Here is a 24,630-nt window from a genome sequence, read left to right on the forward strand (position 1 = left end):
AATCTCATCCCATTTGAAAAAAATTTTGACACCCCTGATGTATTTGTACATTGTGGAGAATTGTTAGGGGCAAGTGTGCTTTCAGTCTTTAACAAGACCTTCCAAATGGTTGTATCACTTCCCTGTTGATGTTTAAATATGGAAACTGATGTATCTGTTTTTCGAAGCAGTTCTGCTTTCTGAAGATCAGTAGAAAAGGGAACCGAGTGCGATTTCGATCTGTGATCTATGAGAACTGCGGCACTGCCATGGCCTCGTGTAAGTACCTGTCAGTGATTTTCAAACAAAAACATGCAGTAAATACCGCACAGATATCGATGGTGATTTGTGACGGTTGGTTTACTTGTAAGACCTTCTTTCAACATGACAGAGCTTCTGAAAGTGTTAATGTATCCGATATTGCTTCAGATAAAATGTCCGTCATCTGGGTTTGTTCTGCCGTTCTACTGATTGGATGGGTTCTCGCACAGGATCAAGCGCAATGGTCCACGAGCGAGATAAGCCAGTAAGTTTCACTTATTTAAATCACTGTGGAGCGTGAAGATAAAGGTTTGTCTACTTTTAGTTTGTTATAATGGTTTTATATACAATTTTATAGATTCTTTGGGTAGTTAAGTGGTCTTTGGGTGTCCTAAAGGTGCTCTGCTTGGAACCGTATCTAAAACGTAAACATATAGCTGTAGGGTTCATAGAACCATTAAGGATTCCCTCCAGAGGGACAAACCAAAAAACCCTTAATTGATGTGTACAATATGTACACACACTCCAGTGCTGTACGAAACTATTATATTCTGTAGTTGTGTCATATAATGGAGGATCAGACGGATGCAAGCACAGTTCAAGCTTTTACTTAAGATACAGAGAGACGAATCCAAATCGGTAGGCAAAAACCTATTCAAAATGCAGGCACAGGGTCAGGCGATCTACAAGCGGGCATAAACAGGGCAGAGATAAAAAACCAAGAAATGAGGACAAGAACAGGATCAAATCACTGGGAAGTGAGGACAAAGATCAAATACTCCGTATGGCTCTGGCTGCAAAACACAGAAACGCAATACTTTCGCCCAGAACAAAGACACATGGGGGTTTAAATACCAACAAAATCAAAGGTAAAACAGCTGTGACTAATAAGGACACGCAAGGGAGACAACAAATAACAAGACAGGGGCACAGACAAAACATAAACCATGACAAAACATAAACCGTAACAAAACACACAAAAGTAAACAAAGTTTGACAAAACTTTGGTTAAAATATTACCTGAATTCAGGGTACACTTAACAGCTTTATTATTTAACTTTCTTGCATTAATTATTATTATCAAACATATCCAGATTTTATTAATCAAAAATGCATGCAAATTCTATTTTTAAAAATCACCTACAGTGCTGTGAAAAAGTATTTGCTGATTTCTGATTTCTTCTGTATATTTCATACTAAATTGTTTTTGTATAAAATGAAATACAACGTAAAATTAAAGCTGCAAGCAGCGATGAACGGGCCCTCGCACACTGGTGCATGTTGGGGCTGCTCTGCCAGGGGAATGCCATTTAAAAAATTTTTTGCACTTATGTGTTGTTAGGAGTGTATCATGATGTAAAACATGTAAATTCCTGTTGCAAGCAGCTGGCACTATGAGTATAACTGAATATTGGCATGTAGATGTCTTGACGCCAGGACTCTTATCAAACGTGAAGTTTTGGGAAGATTAGGCATTGTATGATTGAGTTGTAACAACTTCCTGTTCAGTAGCAGTAATAGCATGTTTTAGCACTTAGCGAAGTGTTGCTAGCATGTTGTAACATGTTGCTAGTATGTTGGTAGCATATTTACCACTTGCTGGCATATTTTAATATGTTGGTAGGAAAGCATCACAGTGTAAAACATGGCACACTGTATTGTGTGTTTAATATACAGCACTGTATGTGTGTGTGTGTACGTGTGTATAATATATATATATATATATATATATATATATATATATATATATAACACACACACACACACACACACACACACACACACACACACACACACAACTAATATTGGCACCCTTGGTAAATATGAGCAAAGAAGGCTGTGAACATTTTATTTAATTGGTTAACCTTTGGATCTTTTGTTCAATAAATTTACAAAAATACTCTGCTCTCATGGATATAAAACAATTGCAAACAAAACACAGGTTTATCAAAAAAAAAAAAAAAGTTAAATATAGGTGTGCAACAATTATTGGCACCCTTTTAGTCAGCACTTTGTGCTACCTGCCTTTGACAAGATAACAGCTCTGAGTCTTCTCCTATGATGCCTGATGAGTTGGAGAATACATGGCAAGGGATCTGAGACCATTCCTCCATACAGAATCTCTCCAGATCCTTCACATTTGGAGGTCCACGCTGGTGGACTCTCCTCTTCAGTTCATCCCACAGGTTTTCTATGGGTTTCAAGTCAGAGGACTGGGATGGCCATGGCAGGACCTTGACTTTGTTGTCAGTAAACCATTTTTTGTGTTGATTTTGATGTTTTTAATCATTGTCCTGCTGGAAGATCCGCCCATGGCCCTTGTGAAGCTTTCTGGCAGAGACAGTCAGGTTTTCATTTAATATCTGTTGACATTTGATTCCATGATGCCATGTATCCTAATAAAATGTCCAGGTCTTCTGACAGAAAAACAGCCCCAAAACATTAAAGATCCACCACCATATTTAACCGTGAGCATGAGGTACTTTTCCATATGGCTACCTCTCTGTGTGCACCAAAACCACCTCTGGTGTTTAAAACCAAAAAGCTCTATTTTGGTTTCATCTGACCATAGAACCCGATCCCACTTGAAATTCCAGTAGTGTCTGGCAAACTGAAGATGTTCGAGTTTGTTTTTGGGTGAGAGTAGAGGCTTTTTTCTTGAAACCTTTCCAAACAACTTGCGGTGATGTAGGTGACGTCAGGTTGTGGTTTGGAGACTTTCTGACCCCAAGATGCAACTAACTTCTGCAATTCTCCATATGTGATCCTTGGAGATTTTTTGGCCACTTGAACCATCTTCTTCACAGTGTGTTGAGACAGTATAGACACACGTCCAATTCCATGTTGAGTAATAGCATTTCCAGTTGACTGGAACTTCTTAATTATTGCCCTGATGGTGGAAATGGGCATTTTCAATGCTTGTGCTATTTTCTTATAGCCGCTTCCCATTTTGTGAAGCTCAACACCTACCAAGGGTGCCAATATTAGTGGAAGGCATGGTATATGTTAACAAATACAGTAATTATGCCGATGTCTTCATTAAAAAAAAGCTAATAATGTTTTAGTCTAACTTTTTTTTTTTTTTTAACTTGACTAAATATTTTGTGTAGCACATTTCGACAGAAATGCCTATGGGCTGTTACTTGCTTGATTAAAAGATTAGACAGAAATGGCTTGTTTTTGTGTGTGTAACAAGTTTGGACAGACATGTCTTGCATCTGAGGGGGAACACCACTCAATGGACTAATAATAGTGATTTACCGCTAATATATTTCTAAAAAAAAACAAAAAAAAAAAACATGCATTAACTGGGTTAACTTTATATTTCAAAGACAGTTTTTAACTCTAAATGTCCATGTTCAGCTCTTGTAACTGGACTTGCATGCTCTTCACACTGCAGTGGCCAGGAAGCTTCTGTCTGGTGAGTCAAATAGGGCAGGTAACATTGAAAAATGTTCTAATTCAAAACAAATAAGTATATTTATGTTTATCACAGAGCAGTGACATGTTTTCTTTGATGGACATCTTGAAAATAATTGTATGAAGTATGTATTTATCTGTATGTTTCTACTCTGCCCGTTCTGCATTTCCACAGAGCATCGACAATAAAAACATTTGCCGGATACCACAGGATATCCAGGAGTGGACCATCCATGGCCTTTGGTAAATATTTACAAAGGAAGAATCACTCAGTTCGTTTAAAAAAAATACTTTTTGTTATTATGCATAATCGTTCAATAATTGTGCAGTAATTACATTTGTAATGTAAAATGTAATGTAAAGTGCAATAATTACATTTACAATATGGCTGTAACGGAAATTTCACTAGCAAGTAGGAAAAGGTACCTCCGAAAATACATCATCCTTTCTTCTTGTGGTTCTTGAAGGCCTTTGAAAGATCATTACTGCTGTGCATGTTGGCCAATATTTCATTCTCATCTTCAGGTAATCAAATACTCTAGACTGGCTTAAAAAAAGACCTGCTCAAAAACACCAGAAAAAAAAAACCTGTATTACATTTTTGCTTTTACAGGAATTGGAGCCAGAAATCTCCCAGCTTTGGCCTTCATTTATAAAAACAAGGAGCGACTTCGCATTCTGGTAATGACACCTGGTCTAAAACCTGTACAAAATCTCACAGGCTGTCTCTGGATATGATCTTCTCACCTGTGGCATGGCAAATTAATATGCAACACTGTAGTGATGAGTGTTGCCTGTCACTGTAGCACCTTTTGTAGGTAGAACGTTTCTGAAATTGCGACAGGAAACATCACTTAGCAGAATAAAAGCTTGCATGGGAAACTTGTGATTTCATTCTAATGGATAAAATTAAACGTATTTAGCAATAGAAAAATGCACATAATTATTGACATGGTATATATAAGGAGATATTGAATTAACATGGAGGCGTCATCAGGACAGAGGTCTTTTCAGTTTCTCTGTAACATGACAAGCTGCAGTCTTTTGTCATTAATTTCAAGAGAGAGAGAGAAAATTCATGTGAGGCTATAACACAAGTTACCACAGGAACGTGTCATTCATTAATAAATAAATAAATAATCATAGTTGGCACATTTCTGTGTTATAAGAGGAATAACTTCGGGTTGATTATTTTCCACAAACAGCACATCCTGAAATGTTTTATTCTTTAAGGACTGTGGTTTTAATCTCTCATGGCTTTTGGCAGGAAAGACGAATGGATTAAACATGGAACGTGTGCAGGCTGTGTGGAGAACATGGGTTCTCCGGTTCTCTACTTCAAGACAGTTCTCAAGCTCCGGCTGCTCTTCGACGTTGATAGGTAGGTGTCATGTACCAATATTATCATAGCACACAGTTTTGTTCTGGATACAGCACTGGGAAGATGGACTTACAATATAACTCTCATTTTGACTTGTAAATAGTGCCTTGGCAAACGCAGGCATTAAACCTTCCTGCAATGTTTCCTATAAGGTAAAGTTACTGGTGTTCTCAAGACATTTCATATTCAGTGCAATGAAATAACACCGGTTGACTGATGCGTTACTTTCGATTGTAGCATGATGCCCTGCATGGTGCACTGGAACCACTTCTTGGAGATAACTTTGTGTTACAGTGTGTGACGGATGGGAAGGTGAGTTAATAATGCTGTCAATAATGTTCCTCAGTGGTCGAATGAACTTCCAACCACGATCCGGACCGCAGAATCTGTCACTATTTTCAAAAAACAGCTAAAGACCCACCGCTTCCGTGAACACTTAACTAACCCATAAAATGCCAACCCCTACATTATTTAAAAACAACCAAACAAACAAAAACTTACTCTGACTTTTACACCTCGACTCTGCACAGTTCGCTTATCTAGAACTCAATTAAAGATCTTGTATACTAGCACTACTTGTATTGTTCTCCGCTTGATATGTCGCTTTGCTTGTATGTCCTCATTTGTCGCGTTGGATAAAAGGGTCTGCTAAATTAATAAATGTAAATGTTATACACCGATCAGTCATAACATTAAAACCACCTGCCTGATATGGTGTCGGGTCCCCCTTGTGCCGTTTTGGAGACGCTCTGGTCCATCCATTACAATTTGGCCCTTGTCAAAGTCGCTCAGATCCTGACTCCTGCCTGGTTTTCCAGCTTCAAACACATCACCTTCAAGAGCTGACTGTTCACTTACTGCCTAATGTATCCCACCCCTTAACAGTTGCCATAGTAACGAGATAATCAATGTTATTCACGTCACCCGTCAGTGGTTTTAATGTTATGGCTGTTCGGAATATACTGTAATATAAGGTGGACAACAAGCAAAAAACGCCTTTACTGTCTTTAAGTAACTGGCTGCTTTCCAATTTTTAACTCTTTTAGTGAACGGATTAAGAGGCAAAACGTTGACGTCCAGTCCGTGTTTTTGTGCGGTCCTGGTGGTGCTCTGAAGTTGGGCCTTTTCAAGTCATTCATTAAGATCGTGATTGTTGGAGGAACATGAACGACTGCAGCAAACTCATGAGTACATACTATGCAAATAATGCAATTTGAAAAGCATTGTTCGAGGATGTACACTGATTATTACAGCAATATGGGCCATGTTTGACATTTCCATCTACTTTAAAACCAGAACATTTCAGAAAACCTTTTGTAGTTCTATAGTAATATTAAGACCGCTCTAAGGCTGTGAGGAGAGAACAGCATTACACATGAATACCAATAGGATCATTTTGGTTCTGAAATCTTTTTACAGCATGCTCTATAAAAGTTCAAGCTAATGTATGCTGCCGTTTTACATTTGACAAGACGGAATTCTGACTTAACCCGGGTGCACACTGTGGACTGTACCTCAAATCTTCTGACACTGGCAGAATTTAATTCAGAGACTACAGATTTTGGCCTTGGATTATAGGAATCTTTTAGGATTCTCAAAATTTGTCCCAGACGACCAAATCATGGCCAAAATCGTACAGTGAGAACCCCGGTTTAGGTGACTGGTGTAGGAAATTGCACATTGTACCAGGAACTCAAGAACAAAATATCAGACTAGGAAGTGTAATGCAGCATATGGGTTGCCTTCTGACTTTTATATATTCCAATACTTTTCTTTCCATTATAACAAAGTTAATAATTATGAGAATCAGCTGGTTATCACTGCCAGTTTTGTTTATTCAATGGGCAGGCACCTCAAATTAGCGGACAGCTTTTTTAATCAGAAACTACAGCTGTATGTTTGTGAAATTTAACAGCACAGGACACAACATTCTGCATGCCTCCTGTTTGTCTTTCAGTAAATGGTTCACCTGTATAATTGTAGTCCCTCTCATAGCACAGAGACTGCTATAGAGCGTAGAATTCAATGCTTTATTAAAGAATAATTATTCTCTCTTGAGGTCGTATAAAAAAAGAAGCTCTCTTCTTTGAATTTAGGAAAGAGAGGCATGGGTGCAGTTAAAGATCCAGGTCTCTAAGAACGCGACTCTTGGATGCCGGGCGACAGAGGAACTCGAGAGCAACAAGGTCACAAACACTACTTACGGACACCCCTGCCCTACAAACACCACCATTTTCTACTTCCCTATAAACCATAAGCATCCAAAACAACCATGCACCTGATCACAGCATTAATCAGTGCTGTCTCAGGTACCCACTAAGAGGACTTCATGCAACATGCTACCCTGAGTAACCTGCTTATATGCTAGTCAGTATGAAGAGACTTAACAGTTGTTAAGCCACAATTTAAGACTGTAAGGGTAAAAATGGAGCATGTTCATATAGCCACTGTACATGAATCATGTTAAAAGAATGTCTAAAGCATTGCAAATTGCAGTTTTTTAAATTGTATTTTTTTATTGACATGGAATCCATTTGCCAGAAAGCAAGACATCAGTGATGATCTACAGCCACTATAACACTGACTAATAAAAAAAAAAAAAAAAAATGCAAGTCATTTGAATTACCTCTTGATTTAACTCTATGATGGGACACAAAACCACAAATAAAAAATATTCATGTCTGATGCAGCTGTATAGAGTTCGTTTGTTCACACTTCCAGTTTTCCGAGGAAGCGGAGATTGAGAATTTTGAGCTGCTCGTCCAGCTCCATTCGGACGATGCCATCCTCTCCATCGATACTGAGCAGGACACCAGTGGCCTCTCTGTCTTCTCCCAAAATCACCTTCACCTGCATGTCGCATGCACACATTTAATATATGTAATGCAAAAATGTTCTTTCAGTGCTTTGAGTGTCACAGTAGCTGTTATTTTTACTCCTATTCTGACATCATTTCATCTTACACAACCTATCCTAAAGATGGCCCAGGAAAAAAAAGTGGGGTCTGTGAAGCTAAGCCAGACGATCCATAATGTTTTCATTTATAATTAGTTATTGGAAATCACAACCCACCATTATCAAGGATCATATTTATTATTAATTCTTAGAGTTATTAGCCTGTTTGCCTGGTCACTTGAATTGAATGGGTTTTAATCAAAACCATAATAACTCAATAAGATGTAACTCACCTTAGATCTAATGTGTTTGGTCAGTGGAAATTTCAGGAATAGAAAAGAAAGCGCTACGGCTCGAATGAATAGACAGTTTCTCCAGGATTTCGAAAATGTGGAAATGAATGCAAAAGCAAGCAAACTCCATCACAATATTTAGAGGAGCTTGCAATTTTTCGAAATTACTGTAGATTTGGGCAAAGCTGCATCCTGACGTCATCACAACGAGCATTCAGCCAAAATCCTCTTCAATTCACATACGTCGAACATGGGTACAACTATGTTCGCCGCGAAACACCATGCGGAACAATTTCATGCGATTTCGCCAATTCAAGAATAAATAAAAAAAAAGCACAGCAAATTTTTTAAATAGCCGTAGCAAAATCAAGCATTTTTTGGCTGCAAAAAAACTAACTGGATAGACAACATATTTTTATATTATACATTAGGTTTATATATAAATCTGTGCTTAGGGGGGTCCATGGAAATTATTTTATAGTTGAAGGTGTCCCTGGCAACAAAACGCTAGAGAACCCATGGTAATCCTGATGCATCGAATTGTTGACTGTAGCTTTTGCAGTGTGTTTTTTTTGGCAACTGTACCTTGTTGTTTTTGGTCGGAGTCACAGGTTCCAGGTGTTCACTCGAGATGCTGACTACTTTCTCTGTTTCCTGCAGATAGACCGAGCACATGCCACCCTGCGTGCAAAACACAAACCGAGTCCAAGAGATAAGTGCCTACTGCCTTTCATGTGCACGAGCTTGCGATTTTTGTTTTGATAATCACTCTTCACGGTCACATGAGATAACAGCTCTAACATTCATACTAAGGATTCAACACTTGAACACAAACTTAAAAAATCTTCAGCTTAACATGACAATCAAAAGGGAATCAAAAAACTAAATAAGAAAACGGCTTACAGTCACGCTGCGGATGACGCCTGTCTGGTTGATGACTCCTCCATCCAGAAATGTGTCCTTGACACGCACCAGGATGTCTGTAGTGACCCAGTCACTGGAGGTCTGGTCGATGTTTGAGCCAGGGGTGTGAGGGTTGTAGCCGCCTGGGGATGGAGCCCCAGGAGTCATGGGGCTGTAGCCGACCGGGCTGGGGCTCGGACTTGCCTAAAGGTCATACAGTTAACCGTCATGTTAATTCACATTTCATTTGTATAGCTCTACCTAAAAAAAAAAAAAAAAAGAAAGAAAAAAAAGTGATGGACCTGGTATGCCATGGGTGAGGGTGTGGGGTGGTAGCTGGCTGGCGAGTGGGTGTTTTGGTACCCCACTGGACTCGGGGCCACCTGGTGATAACTCTGTGGACTAGGGCTAGGCTGATAAGAGCCCTGTGGAGAAGGTGCTGCATATGGAGAATACTGGTCTGTGTTGTACCTGCAGAATAAATATACAGCCCCACGTTATGCTCCAAGTCCATCAAATCAGGCCAAAACAAGTATGACCACATACAAATACATGTCCAGAAATCGCCTCACATTGCTGGAGTTCCAGGAGTCTGGGGATTGTATTGGGGATTGACTTGTGGAGAGGGCACTTCTGGATAGCCAGGGGTCTGAGGATTAGGCGTGCCCCCATAGCCCTGAGGAGACGGTGAGGGCTCGTCATCATAACTGAACTCATAATCCTCATCCGGCCTGCGCAGAAAACAACATTAATGCTAGGAAAATTAGAAGCATTAAATCTAAATTAAACTGGCTTATAATGTATGCGAGTCTTTCTCTCTTGCCTTGATGGTGTGTTGGGATTGTTGGGGTCCCAAGCTCCACTCTGTCCAGGTGTCCGGCTTCCATCATGCAGCGGGGTCTGGGAGCCATAATGAGGTGTTCGGCTTCCTGTAACAAAGCAGACTTCTGGGAAAAAAACGCCAAACACACAGCAAAGGGAGAAGTTTAAGTGATGCCTCTTAATTGGTCTTACCATCGTGGATGGGTGTCTGGCTGCCATACATCGGGGTACGAGAGCCTGAACCATACATGGGCGTCTGGGAGCCATACATTGGAGTGCGACCATGAGTGGAGGTCATTCCTCCGTGTCTCTTAGCACCACTGAATCATAGAAGAAAGAAAGAAAAAAAAACAATAAAAAAAAAAACCTTTTCGTGGAATTTCATGAATAAAGAATATCTTTGACTGAGGACAGAAACAATCATATTTTGCTGTGAAGAGCTCCGTGATGAAACTTGAAAAAGGATGACATACACACTGGTCAGACGCTGACGGTCCACAGAAATAGTCTGACAGGTTGAGTGCAGCTCTACTCTTGCTGTCGATTCTGTGGCATCTTTGACCACCCCGATGTAACCTGTAAAAGGACAATAACCAGAGCCTTTAATGAAAAACATGTATGAATAGTTATAGCATTTTTGACTGATGATTTCCCACCAGGGAGCAGAAAAGAAAAAGGATTATGTAAAATTATGTAACTCAGTGCAGGAATTTCTTTAACAAAAGTGCTGCAATATAAAATATTTCAAACCCATCTCAAAGTATTGGAACAGCAAGGCCAATTCCTTTCTTTCTGTTATACACTAAAGAAACTTGGGCTTGAGATCAAAAGATGAATATGAGATGGTAGATCAGAATTTCAGCTTTCATTTCCTGACTTTTACATTTATATGTGTTAAACAACTTCGAACCAGACCACCCAATTTTTAGGTGAGTAAAAGCAGTGGAACAGATAGTCTTAAAGTAAATAACACTTAATATTCAGTAGCATATCCCTTGCTTGCAATAACTGCATTAAGCCTCCAACCCACTGACATCACCAAACATTGGTTGCATTCTTCTTTCATGATGCTTTTCTAGGCTTGCACTGCAGTTTCTTTCAGTTATTGATTGTTTTGGGGGGTTTCTCCCTTCGCTCTCCTCTTTATGAGGTGTAATGCTTGCTCAATTGGCTTAAGGTCTGGTAATTGACTTGGCCAGTCTAAACCCCCCCACCCCTTTTTTTACCCATGATAAAGTTCTTTGTTTTGTTTACAGTGTTTTGGGTCATTTTCTTGCTGCATGATGAAGTTCCTCCCAATTAGATTGGATGCATTTCTCTGTAAACTGGCAGATGGGGACTGTATGTTCGGAGGGGACTGTATGTGCTGGACATACAAACCATATAAGAGTCATCACCACTCATACCTTTGTATGGTCCTTGGGATATACGGACTGTCTGTCCAATCAGGTCATTGTCTCGTCTTCCACGGCCACGTCCCACTCCACCGCCGCCACCTCCCCTCTGCATTTGACCTGGATGTGCAGACAACAGAATTTTAAAAGTTTAAACAAAATCACACAACATCCATCATTTGTTTTAGTATTTCATTTAGAATTATTCATGACATTGCTGAGGGCATAGCATCATTTACCCCCTCCTCCTGGGTGCATTGGACTGCTAATTCGAGGACTCATGGGAGCAAAACCACCAACAGTGAAATTGGTCACATCTCTAGGCTGTAATATCAAAATAGATCAATGTAACGTTAAATATTCTATAAGTAACAATAAAGAGGCCTTTTTTTTTTGCTTTTCAGGTTATTTTAGAGTGGTATGTGGTATAAGAGCACAATATTTGAAATCTTATCGCACACTTACCTTTGAACCGCCAGCCAGTACAAGATGGCGTGTCTTACAGACAAACATGCCTCCATTTTCAACAAGCTTCTTACAGTGAAGGAAGGCAAACCCCCGGAAGAGATGCCGAATTTCTCCCTCTCGCCCCTGTCAAACACAATCAAGAGCAAATCCCTTACAAATTTTTCACATTAAATCTATTGTACTGTAGATATATTCTTTGAAGGATGTAACTGTAACAGTACACAAGACATAGGTAGCTAGATAAATAATCCAAAAGCCTGGTGCACCTATCAAAACAACATTGCCACTAAAATGTAAGGATTCCATGGGTGTAGATTTGGTTTGAACATTGGGGGAGGCTGAAGTGTGAATGTGTATGCTTCCTGATATTTTTAATTTAATTAAAAATAATGATAAATTGGGAGACAAAAAAAATGTGTTATATCTGCAGTGTCATTACATAGTTATCCTCTGCTTATCTATCTTTCTATCGATCTACCCATCCATCCGTCTGATCTTATCAATCATCTACAAGTGTTTATGATCAAATGATTTTCATTAAAACTAATTACACAGGGCATAATAACAGCCCAAATGAATGCACACTGTACCTGATTAAACCTTATACACATCATTAAGTGTGAACAACCTTGTTGTTGTTAATAACTGGAACTATTAAAATAAATTAAAACATAACATGGCAGTTTTTCACAAATTTGTTTTATTGATGGTTATGGCTACATTGCAATGAATTAGCTAGCTAGCTATGATATATATGACATACAATATACTCGGCCAGAGCCATATCACCCTGCAGTTCTTGCCTGGTTTCCCACTGAATTTAAGCAGGGTTGAGCCGGGTCAGTACATGGATGGGAGACCTCCTGAGAAAAACTAAAGTTACTGAGCCATGTTGTATGGAACCTGAACCGGACGGTATCAGTGGTGAACCGAATCCCATTCATCACCAGTGAACTAAAGTGTATCAAGTAATTACTTGTTTAATTGTATTGTTTTTGTATTGAATCATAATCCAAGTATGGAAATGTTTAGTGGACCCTCTGACAGAGAGAGATTAACACCCCTAGAATTTTGTTATGGTTCTTCAATATGCCCAGCAGCAGACCAGAACAAGTGCATACCAGTATGATGTAAGTAACTGATAACTGAAGCCACTACTTTATTGTAAATGACAATCCATGGGACTTTGATTCACTTTAAAAGTCACATGATAGCTTTCAGATGTCCTCCCCATCCCTCTTTCTAGCACATGGAGGCCGAGGTCACATGGCAGAGCGTCTATAATCATTGGTCACAGGGAAGAAATAGTACTGCTTTGCTCGAGTAAAAAGGCTATAGAATAAGCACTTACAGAATTGAACTGCATTAAAAATCAAAACGAGTCTGTGGTTTTTATATGATTTTTTTATGAACCCTAGGCAGCAATTTTTAGCTCAATATCCTCTGACTGAGACTGAGCATCACCACTTAAACACTGTTGGAAAGGGATGAAATATACAGAAGATGCTGGAAAAGCAAAGAACGTTGCAGGACCTGGAGGATTTTTCTGAAGGACAGTGTGCAGTTTAACTGCTCAGGACAAACAAAAGGATTCATGAACAATGATCACAAAACAAAAAAGCAGTCATTGATCATCCAGGTAACACACACAGTATTAAGAATCGAGGGTATGTAAACTTCTGAACTGGTTCATTTGTGTAAATTCAGTTATTATTGTGCCTTGTGAACTATATGTAAACATCTGTTATGTGAAATAGTTTATTCAGGGCAGTATGAATTTAAAAAAAAAAAAAAAAAAAAAAAGCTTATTTAAAAAAAATAACATTTTGAAGATGCTGCAAGGGGTAGGTAAATTTATGAGCACAACTGTATTTTGTGTGGTTTACGGGTGCCTTGAACCTTGTAAACAGGCATTGCCATGTTTAAGCCACCAGCGCATACAGGCGCAACTCCAGACACTTCTCATTCTAGCTTATGCTGGTGTGAGAGACCACGGTCACTCATACAAACTCACACACAATTTCATTTTGTTGAACCTTCTTGCCCTCTTCTGTTATGACCTACATTTATATAAAACTTCAGAACTACATGTGATAAGTTGTTCTTAATAATAAAGGTTGCAAAATATTTTGACCCCAAGATTTTGATTTTGGACCCTATTCTTCAGTTCAGTGAGATATATTGAGATACGCAAGCCGATCTTTGCTTACCGAATGTGGTCCATCTATGACTTTGACAATGTCCTTTACATGGATGTTGTTCTGCTCAGAGTCCAGGGCGACAGCAAAGCGATTGTCCTTCCGCCTATTCACTGCCTGGTGCCGCACCGTCAGCACCTTACCATGCATGTTAAGTACCTGGGAGAAGGTCCACATATTGTAGGATTAGAATCATAAAAGCACCAACAGATTTTACACACTTATGGGTGTGATCTGAACCAGATGTGAGCATATGTATATGGTCAGAAAGATCCAATCAGATGACTGGTCAGCCACTACCTGGAAGGTCTCTCTCTCCAACCGGACAATGACGCCCACAGTTTGTGGATCCAGCTGAACCAGCTCCCCCCATTCATGCTGTCCTCCTGCATCAACTCCAGATGCAGTCTCTGAGCATAGCTGTAAGTCCCGAGGCAAGACCTTAAGCTGAAACACGCACAATAAGATCATCAACGTGCTATATGTACAAGCAGTGAGGTAAAAATCATATCAAATAATCATGTGTTGAATCCAATTATAAAATGACTATACAGTGGTAAGTCTATGAAATCGTATATGATCTTTAGAGTGCCATGACCATTGGAAAAAGGTCAGGTACGTTCTACAATGCTTACAGGTACTGAGGTGTTGTGATGCAGCTCACCTCATGCATTGTGAGATCAGAGAAGAGAATGACAAAGTTTTCTTCAACACGAACAATAAGGCCCGTGTCACCTTCATAACGGCCAGCAATGACTTTCACATGGTCGCCCATACGAAAGTACTTCCTCAACTCATGAGCTGGAAACTCTAGAGGGTCCTGAAGACAAAAAATTTCATCTGTAAGGCCAAGGTTTCAACTTGAGAGATTCTGCTACTGCGTGTTGAAAGTGTAGTAACTTTAACCTCTTTTACCAGTAGCCAAAAAAATGGCATTTTTGTCTGTTTTGGGGGTACCTGTGTTCAGCATTGATTTGTTTTGTGATATCACACACCACAGTAGTGGTTAATGGCTCCTATGAAAGCAGACACTTAAGACTTTAAGAATTAGCAGTTATTTCAAGTATTTCTTCTTTTACCTAACCTACCTGGGGCAATATATTCAGAATTTTTTTTGTTTAATTATAAAAAAAAATTACTTTTAATACAAATGTTATATCTCCACAGCAAATGTTGATATCAACCCCATTCCTGGTCTCAAAGATGCCCCAAGTACTTGTCCATAAACACTCAAAATATGTGGAAGTTATCTCTAACCAATAAAATTGTGTGTAAGGTTATCCAAACACAGGTAAAAAGCTCTCAAAAACCTCTCCAAATGGCACCAAACGTCTCCAAATGACATAAAACCTCTCTAAATGGCAAAGCTTATAGAAATGGCACAAAGCCTTTACAAATTGAAGACTTCGAGAAGTAGCAAACATTTTTTTTTTAAATGCACAAAATAACCTCTCCAAAAGGCACAAAATGCAAACAAATGGCAGTAGCATGAACTCTGTTACACAATGTGTAATTTCACACACACAAAAAAAGTCTGAAACATACTTATAAAATATAATCTTTATTAAAAATAGTGCCAGAGCCCCAGGTGAATGAGCACTTGCTCTCCCAGACACACGAGTGACCCCTCTCCTCTGATTTCTTTGGGGGGGGAGATAGAGCCCCTCAACTCAATCCACATAGTCTTTCTCCAAAAAAAAAAAATAATAATAATAAAATAAATAAATAAATAAATAAATAAATAAATTAAAAAAAAAGAGAGCCACTTGGAAATAACTGCTCCAGAAGCTGTGATGCATTCAGGCTTTTTCAGGAGCACGCTGCCACCATAAGACGCCGATAAATCACACGCTGAGCGAAAACCAGTAGAAAACTAGCGATCAAAAAAAACTGCCAAACATACAAAAACCTGCTGTATAAAGTTTTGCAAGAAGACCGCTAGAGAGGAGCTGCCATTTACTGATAATTTCTCTGCACAGCCCTGTAGCGCTTTGCTGATTGGCCTGTACTCAAGACCAATGGATGCACGAGTAAAATGTTTGGTTGTGCCGATTACGCTTTTGATTTTCTCAGCCTCCGAGTGGTCAATCATGTCGAGTTTGGGCTTGTTTGAAAGCTAGAAGTATCTACAATTGGTCCAAGTGGGTGGCAATCAAATTAGACTGCCCGATTAAAATTTAGGAGGCGGGTTGTTCAGCATAGCCAAAGCAGATTCGCGTTTTTTAGAACGTGTCTCAGTTCAGTTTATGGCTAATTACTAAATTCCAGAGGGGTGGGATATCAAAACACTTAATGCATTTTGAAGAGGACATTTGTGACTAAATATGGAACTTTGCATTTGTTTTCTTCAATAAAGCTGATAGACTTTATACCGATGGAAATGTGCATGATTTACAAAACCGCAAGTGAACTGCATTTTCGTCTATGTAGGTAATGTAAGGTAGTAAACGTTTATACAAGTCCGATCTTTGGTTTAAATGTTATAATTTTATTGTGAAAGTTGTAGTGTTTATCTATCAAAAAAGCTTTAGTCGTGCTCTCCGATTTATCTCTGTCTCAATGTTTTCGTGGAGAGGTGTGAATTGTTTGCCCAGCAGGGAGCTCAAATTCCAGCCTTTTCCCCATCCCCCTGCTCACCAGCAGTTAAGCACACAGTCATGAAACTGCACACACAGAAAGCCACCAGTGTCCTGAATAATCTTATACCAGAACTGCTGCGATAAAATAATTAATTTGTTTATGCTAATTGAAAATGTCCGATAAATCGTTTTCCATTCCGCAGGCGGAATGAACGCAAGTGTCGGGGCGGAAGGGGTTAATAAATTGGGTGCTCCTACAACAACAACTGAATTTTATTGTTAAGATTTTACAAATTAATATAACAGTTTACTAATACTAATGCCTAAAGCACCACTTATAAGGTGCCTCATGCAGTAAAAAAAAAAAAAACCTTCGGAAACTTGAGAAACGCATAAGTCAACAAGTCTCAGCAATATAATCAGGAGTCACATTAAAAAAACATTATAATGTAGTTGTGTGCATGTACCTTCAGGTCCTCATGCTTGGGCATGATTGTTATCTTGTTGCCATCTACACTGAGAATTTTCCCCTGAAGGTTGATCAGCTCACCCTCACACACCTCCACATTATCCCCAGCCTGGAGGTTGTGCTCTCGCTCTTTACCTGTAGAGATCAGTCACACAATCCAAACCAATCCTTCTGTCTGACACACAAATCCCTAAAGTTTGAATCACACCTGTTGTTTCTGTCACCACTTCCAGATCAATGCCCTCAGGCTGATCCTCAAACTTCTCCAGTTCAGAGAGAGTTGGTTTAATGCCATCGGTGATCTACAGGGAAAACAACTTAAATCAACTACTCATCATTGCATCATTTGTAACTATGTAGAACCAGGGCTGGAAGAAGATGTCTCTTACCACAGCAGACATGGCAAAACTTTTAAAGAGGAAGCCTTTGCGACTATATCGGTTTCCTTCAAATATCATAAAATCTCCATCGTGGCTAACTTCCCCTCCAAGTGACCTAAAGAGAATGACATTCTATTTTTAGAAATGATATTTCTAAACAAAACAAAGCAAAAACACAAAAGACGTTACAGCATCACTGAAAACACAGGAAGCAAGAGATGCTCCTACAGAGACACTTCGGTCACGCTTACCTGATCTTCTCAGCGTCAAAGAGTCTTTGCGGTGGTCTCTTGAACTTTTTTCTCTTTGCAAACCAGTCTTTCTGTGAGAGTGATGAGGGATAAAATGGGCTTTAGGTCAGGAAACTCTTTTGATCAAATCATGTTTATATACGACAACTCTTACCATGCTCATCCTTGCTTTAATTCGATCCAGGTCAATTCGAGGAATCATTTTCAGTGATATTGTATTTTGGCTTGGTTCCACATAGTCAACCTAAAACACAAACTTCATGAATATCTAAACAACACACACAAACAGCATCCTGGAAAGTTCAATCTCTAAAACATGTCTCCTTTCTAGCATAAACTTTTTTTTTCTTGCTGTTCTACATTCACACTTGACAAGCTTGAGCACCCCACCTGCGCAATATCGTCTTTGTACAAGCCTCTTTTAAGCCGGACCCAGGATTTAGGTTTAAGATTTGTCACTTCTTTGACCACTTTGAGGACATCAGTCATCTCCTTAATGGGCACCATTTGCTGGTTCCAGAAGCCCATTCGCAGGTTTCCAACTCCTTCGATGGCAGCTTTGACGTGGGTCTGCTTATATGCCTCAATATAGATATATCCCTTCACATGCTCAGGAGCCACTACTGATTTAATCTGAAGTGGCTGTGTTGAGAAAGAAAGGGGATAGGAAATAAAAATGAGATTAATATAACCATATGCAAAATGGATATATTCTAAAAAATGTGAACAAAGTTTTTGATTCATACTAGACACACACCAAAAAGATCTTATTATAAATATTTATCACTAAACATTGCTGGGTATTAATGAAGAACTTACTGTGTCAGTGCACTGGTAGGCAATGAATTTCCTCATTAACGCAATGGCAGTTGCTCTCTCCTCACCGATCTACACAGAAATATTAATATAAATAAGACATACACAGTGGAATAAACATTTTAATTCCACAATTTAATGCATTATCTTAAACCTGCATACCTTACATTTGACAGTCCACAAATTTGGATCCCTGAAAAACAGCGCATTTTTCACACATTAAAAAGAGCGTCTTTGTAGAAGTCTACATTCAGAACATCATTTCATTTGATAAGGGAAATCCATAGACTATAACCTACTTGACACCAGGGAGCAACTGTTGCTGAGTGATGTCATCAGAAAGATCTTCTGATCCTCCATAGAAACTGGGATGGGGGGTTTGGGGGAAGAAAAAGAAAATAAAGAAGTCTTAAACACGGTATATGACCACGAAAAACCACTGCCTACTCAAAAGAACTACTGATAAATGGATGACGTACTGTTCTCCTCCTGAAGACTTGGCATATTTCCTCATATAGTACTCTCCCAGCGCTTCCTCTCTGGAATCTCTATAGGTGGGGAAAAAAGAAAAAGAAAAAAAAAAAACAGTGTAGAATGATTTAATATGCCCAGCAAATCATCCAGACAGGCGAAATCACAAACGTGGGCACACTTTCTCACTCATACCTCCATAGATTCTGCAGTCTGCGGGAACCGGAATGATCCTCATCCAGTGCTACAGGATCGAGGTTGGAAACTGAACAAAGGGAAAAAGATAGTGATTAGGAGAGAAAAAAAGAGAATAAAATGCTTTCAATTTTGAAAGCGTAGTGTATCCACCTTACGTTCAGCCTGGCACATGCAGAAAAGGGGGTGGGGGGGTGCGCTCTGGGGGCGTGCCCTTTTTCTAAATTCTTTAAAAATGCCCCTTTCAACATTAATTAATAAACAAATATATTATGTAAAAATCATTCAAATGAACATAATAGCATGCACAAAACAGTAGCAAATTAATCAAAAGAAAGTCAGAGAATTCTCCTATTTATTTGTCCGATTCGAGTCCACAGGTATATGCTGAGATCACTAGCTTTTCTGCTAATCTTTTCATAATATTAGCAGCATTTTATATGCTTATAAAAGTTGTTTTCTAACTAATTGAGTGGGAATGTCTTGGTAAGTAAGCAGCACAGAATAACAATGAACCCACTTTTCAAGATCGCGAATATAGTTATACAATATACACATATAGTAACTTTCCCCTTGTTTACTAATATGGTCAATTTTGTCCTGTACCCAAAGTGATATGAAAAAATTGTGAAACAAGATCATTAAATTTTCAATTTATCTTTTTAAAATGAAATTTAGAAGGCAAAAATGACAAGTTTTGAGAGTAAAAAGCCAGTTAAGCAAGCAGTGCTGCAGTTTTATGGAAATCAGAGTGCTGCTGCCAAATGTAAATTTAATTGTGAAATGTAGTTTTACTGACTTTTACAGTAAGTGACATACAGTGGGTGTGTCACTACATTTGTGGATGGTAATCCTGTAGATTTTTTTTTTATTTCACAAATTTGACATTTTCTTTTAAAGATGCTTTGGATTCATCTCCACTAAAATTTTGTTGTAATTATTCCTATAAATGTAAAAAATAAAATACCATTAGGTTATATTAGTAGTGTCATTCTCATATTCATTACTGTGACCACACACAGCCTGTTTACAATGTCTACCAGAGGGATAAGAATATGTAGTCAAATTAAAGTTAGAAAAGTAGTTAAATTAGCTCTTTGGTGATATATCCCTATATAACATTTTTGACATGCGTTTTTCTGGATTTTTTTGTTGTTATTCTGTCTCTCACTGTTCAAATAAATCTACCATTAAAATTATAGACGGATCATTTCTTTGTCAGTGGGCAAACGTACAAAATCAGCATGGGATCAAATACTTTTTTCCCCTCACTGTAAATAAAAATAACAACAATAGTAATAATAATAAAAGTAGACATCAGCAAGCAAATGCTAGTTTAAAAAAGTATGCTTGAGTTGAGCTTTAAATATATCAACGGTCTGAGCTTCCCTAAGGTCAAGAGGAAGAGTTCCAAAGGGTAGTAGAATAGACAGAAAAAGCCCCGTCACCCAGAGATTTCAAGCAGGTTTGTGGAACAGTTAACAAATGACACTGTGAGGAGTGCAGGCTGCGATTTGGGGTGTAAGGAATTAACAAAGCAGATAAATAATGAGGAGCCAAGCCAAGTAATGCTTTGTATGTCAGGACAATCGGCACGGAACCTGACCGGGAGTCAGCGCAAGGACTCCAAAACAGGAGTAATATGATTGCATGTCCTGGTCCCAGTCAGGATCCTGGCTATTTTCTGAGGTGAAAAAAGGATGCTTTAACAGTGCTCTGTACAAAAGAATCAAATGTAAGGCTGGTATAAAAAAATGACTCCAAGGTTCCTCATTTCCCTTTGAGTCTCAAGAACAGTGCCATCAACAAACAGAGACAGTGGACCAGCTCTGAGAATATGATGACGGGAACCTATAAACAAAACTCTAGTTTTACCGCTATTCAATTCTATTAAATTACTGTGATTAACACCAATATGAAACAGTTTTTTTACATTTGAGCCCCTGCGGAACTCTCTGCCAGTCCCTGCTTTCAGCCTAGCTGCTTATCATTATCATCATTATTAGTATTAAAACTAATGTAACTGGTATTTAAGCTAAACTATGTGTGGATATATTAGGGGAATGGCTGAGTTAGCTAACTGCTACTAACGGTAGGTAGTTCATCAAGTTGTTGTCTGGACCAGTGACTCGAGGTGTGCGTGGAACTCCCAAAAGAATTCAGACAAACCCTGACCACACCTGCAGTTATTATTGTTTGCACCAGTCCGTGATATGTTCTGATAAACCCAGTTTGCGCTGTTTTTTTTTTTTTTTTTTTTTAATATAGATAAATGAGTAAATCACTGTGACCCTAACGGTGGATGAATGAAAGCAGTTAATGCATCATTCAGCACTGGAAGGGAATAGAAGGGTTCAGATTAGGCTTATGCAATATCGGTTTTTCAATTTTAACATTTTGCATAAATCATAACTTAATATAAACAATTTCAGGTTTAAGGAGAGAGGAGGCATAAAGATATTATTAGCTGTGCATATATACACACACACACACACACACATGCATTATATATATATATATATATATATATATATATATATATATATATATATATATATATATATATATATATATATATATATATATATATACACACACACACACACACACCTTACAAACATTCAACCACTCGTTCTTGAGATATCGTGCTAACGATAACCTAGGACGAACTAACACCAGAACACATGATGCCTCCTCCACATAAAAACAGCATTCTAATTATTATCACCGTCACCAAGTGTTCACTGTAGGCCTATTTAATGTGAGACTGGGAGAAAGGGCAAAGCGTCAGGGAGAATATTGGAGAGTTCAAAACACCTGCGCTCATCATTCCAAATTAATACATGCCTCATCTTCCATTTTATTGGGGTGAAAAAGACTCAGATTTTGGATTTTTTAAAACAAGTGTCACAGGATATTGTGGCAGCATAATATCGTGTAGGGATGACAATCATTTACTTATACATTGTTATATCGCAACAAACCTCGATTCACCTTAGGATCTTAAATTATGAGAAACTACAGACCTTGGATGTAATAAATTGTACCAAAAATGCAAAGATTCTTCATGTGAGCTGACAAACTGGATGCATTTATAATCACAGTAGTGAAACACATACCTTCAGCCTCCTCTGCTTGAGTCCAGCGGAGATTTGTAGAGGGAGGAACATGAGCCATAATACAATTTCATGTGCATACAGCAATTGCAGGCAAGGGCACAGATACATACACAAAAATAAACCAAAGAGGGGAAAAGGAAATAGAAAGAAAAAAAAAAACCATCAATAATGAGCAGGCACTGAATGGTATTTATTTTAGAGATGGATATCATGCCAAAGTCCTTGTTAGTTGATGCAATAAGCATGGGAGTTTACTAAATTCACTACATTTTTTAACTGAAAGGAGCAACTTCAGGCAAACGATCACAAGTTGGTTTCCCTTGAGAACTTACCAATAACTTTATATTCCTAATGTTCGTAAAGTTGAAGTTTTTCATCAGAATCAGAACTACACAATGTTAAATGGAAACTATTTCTAGAACCTGAGAGAAAAGCCAAAATATGTATTTGCCATCCTTGCTCCTTAACCAGAAGGTGTGCAATTTGAACATTAGCAAAACAAATGCATGACATGTGTTATGTGAGCCACATAGTATGGGCATGAATTTGAACGAATATGGGAATTGTGAGAATTAAGTCAATTAGACAAAGAAAACAGAAAGGTCAGAGAAATCTGGAGTTGGTTTACCGTTAACTGAAGAAGGCATGCACAAGAGACAAAGAATTATGAGCACAGGGAATACAATCAAATAAACTAGCACCAATTAAAATCATGTTAGATAAACACGTTTGTGAAATTGCTATAGTTAAAACTTGCTTGCTAACATTGTACATTGGTCTGTTACATGCCTTTTAATACTTAATGATCTAATAATCAGTCTTGCACAAATACTAGCAGAAGTCATTTAGCAAAGCCTAGCATTTACATACAAGCCTTTAAATCTTAATACAGTAACACTAAAAAAGTATTACATCTAAAAACAAACCAATAATTATCATTACGAGATGCTTTGTGAAAAGCTCACCTTTCTCCAAAATATCCTCGGCTCCTTCCTCCCACTGATCATCATCTTCATACTCATCGTCAACGTCTAATCACAGGACAGAAACACAACCGTAAATCAGAGCAAAATAAACTAATGTATTGGGCTCTTTAGGAAAAGTGCTCGAAACCAGAGAGATTAAATTTTGGTAGTTTTACCAGCTTCATCTAAGATAAAGCCTCCATGACGAGGTTTCTTTCTAGGACGGTCATCATCCTCTTCCTCTTCCTCATCATACTCCTCCTCATCTTCCTCCAAGTCCTCCCCCTCTTCTTCAGCTTTGTCACTACCAGCAACACTTCCCTGACCTTCGTCCTCCTGAAAGGGATATACCATTCTCATCAACTTGAAACTGTAAATTTATCTTTTAATGAGTTGCATTACATTATCAATATACAGTAGGGCTGCACGATTATGGCCAAAATGATCATCCCGATTATTTTGATCAATATTGAGATCTCGATTATTTATCACGATTATTAATTGATTTTAGTGACAACATATTTTTATTGCACTTTCACATTTATTAAGTTCTCTCATGCCACAATATAACACACACCTAGCATGAGAAAACTTGAGCTGGTCAGTTATGACAGAATTGTCGGGATTGGCTGGAGTCAGTTCTCAAAATATTGTGTATATATCTGAATAATCTCATATAGGATGTGATTGGGTGAGTTCATTTACCCGTCAGATAAAGCACATCACAAAGCGCTTTAGTTTTAATGGTGTTCATTACTTACACTCCGATCAGGATTTTTACAGCCGATACAATCCAGATACCAATCTTTCTTTATTTAAACTTTAATCAGGAAGTTTGTCATAAACAGTTAAATGTAAGCCCTCTCCTCATGGTCACTGTTAATTGAATTAAAATAATAGCAATGAGAAATACTGTTGGCTATTTGATAAATAAACAAGCATAAAATATTTATTTTTAAATATCTTAAACAATATAGAGTCCTAATTAAAAAGTAGACTAACACAAAAATTATCCATATTAGGAAAAAGGCTAATAGCTTTCTATGGAAATAGCGAACAAAGCTTAATGTCAAATTGATATTAAATGCAACTGGAGTTGACTTTTCTAGTGATATCTGGCAACCATGAGTTTAATGAAGTGAATTAGAGTTAGTGAATGGAGAGCGGCAGTGTACTGTATGTTTACAGACCGAACAGTTGCTACTATTGATTATGATTGGTGAGGAATTATTTAATAAATAAGTTTGAATTAAACCCACCTTGTAGCGTTATTATTAATTTACTCCGCATGAAGCTGCTGTGTCTATACTAGCAGGTGAAAGTTCAGGTTATTTTGCTGGATCAATAAAAGTTGGCGGTTTGTGAGATCAG

The 24,630-nt window shown here is 38.3% G+C and overlaps 2 protein-coding genes across 10 annotated transcripts in view; one reads left to right on the plus strand and one right to left on the minus strand.

Annotated features, from left to right (window-relative positions):
* rnaset2l (ribonuclease T2, like) lies at window positions 1–7,726 on the plus strand. 5 transcript variants are annotated; one of them, XM_017490311.3, is made up of 10 exons: window positions 1–258; window positions 409–505; window positions 3,604–3,661; window positions 3,836–3,903; window positions 4,128–4,185; window positions 4,274–4,341; window positions 4,928–5,041; window positions 5,145–5,193; window positions 5,279–5,353; window positions 7,138–7,726. In XM_017490311.3, the coding sequence occupies exons 1-10, from the start codon at window positions 249–251 to the stop codon at window positions 7,321–7,323; spliced, it is 783 nt and encodes a 260-aa protein (XP_017345800.1). In that variant the 5' UTR covers window positions 1–248; the 3' UTR covers window positions 7,324–7,726. The 5 variants fall into 5 exon arrangements, 4 of the variants coding, with proteins under 4 accessions (XP_017345800.1, XP_053543338.1, XP_017345802.1 ...); XR_008398227.1 differs by lacking the exon at window positions 1–258 and adding an exon at window positions 6,088–6,229 and having other exon boundaries at window positions 265–505; window positions 7,138–7,272; XM_053687363.1 differs by lacking the exon at window positions 1–258 and having other exon boundaries at window positions 265–505.
* The window catches only part of supt5h (SPT5 homolog, DSIF elongation factor subunit), a 23,681-nt gene continuing 6,582 nt past the window's right edge, over window positions 7,532–24,630 (minus strand). The window contains exons 3-30 of one of the 5 annotated variants that reach the window (XM_017490276.3): window positions 23,436–23,595; window positions 23,260–23,325; window positions 22,295–22,306; window positions 19,176–19,245; window positions 18,989–19,057; window positions 18,809–18,874; window positions 18,672–18,702; window positions 18,513–18,581; window positions 18,084–18,335; window positions 17,848–17,937; window positions 17,694–17,764; window positions 17,452–17,557; window positions 17,271–17,364; window positions 17,061–17,197; window positions 14,679–14,834; window positions 14,315–14,461; window positions 14,027–14,173; window positions 11,814–11,939; window positions 11,588–11,672; window positions 11,361–11,468; window positions 10,428–10,530; window positions 10,147–10,274; window positions 9,956–10,061; window positions 9,705–9,863; window positions 9,435–9,603; window positions 9,133–9,336; window positions 8,815–8,910; window positions 7,532–7,891 (exon numbers count right to left, since the gene is read on the minus strand). In XM_017490276.3, coding sequence (XP_017345765.2) covers window positions 7,751–7,891; window positions 8,815–8,910; window positions 9,133–9,336; window positions 9,435–9,603; window positions 9,705–9,863; window positions 9,956–10,061; window positions 10,147–10,274; window positions 10,428–10,530; window positions 11,361–11,468; window positions 11,588–11,672; window positions 11,814–11,939; window positions 14,027–14,173; window positions 14,315–14,461; window positions 14,679–14,834; window positions 17,061–17,197; window positions 17,271–17,364; window positions 17,452–17,557; window positions 17,694–17,764; window positions 17,848–17,937; window positions 18,084–18,335; window positions 18,513–18,581; window positions 18,672–18,702; window positions 18,809–18,874; window positions 18,989–19,057; window positions 19,176–19,245; window positions 22,295–22,306; window positions 23,260–23,325; window positions 23,436–23,595 — 3,168 coding nt within the window. In that variant the 3' untranslated portion in view covers window positions 7,532–7,750. Of the gene's footprint in view, window positions 7,892–8,814; window positions 8,911–9,132; window positions 9,337–9,434; window positions 9,604–9,704; window positions 9,864–9,955; window positions 10,062–10,146; window positions 10,275–10,427; window positions 10,531–11,360; window positions 11,469–11,587; window positions 11,673–11,813; window positions 11,940–14,026; window positions 14,174–14,314; window positions 14,462–14,678; window positions 14,835–17,060; window positions 17,198–17,270; window positions 17,365–17,451; window positions 17,558–17,693; window positions 17,765–17,847; window positions 17,938–18,083; window positions 18,336–18,512; window positions 18,582–18,671; window positions 18,703–18,808; window positions 18,875–18,988; window positions 19,058–19,175; window positions 19,246–22,294; window positions 22,313–23,259; window positions 23,326–23,435; window positions 23,596–24,630 lie in introns of those variants that run through there. The other 4 variants (XM_017490275.3, XM_017490277.3, XM_017490278.3 and 1 more) reach the window with 4 other exon arrangements.

This window comes from Ictalurus punctatus, chromosome 17 (genome assembly GCF_001660625.3).
Source record: "Ictalurus punctatus breed USDA103 chromosome 17, Coco_2.0, whole genome shotgun sequence".
NCBI lineage: Eukaryota > Metazoa > Chordata > Actinopteri > Siluriformes > Ictaluridae > Ictalurus > Ictalurus punctatus.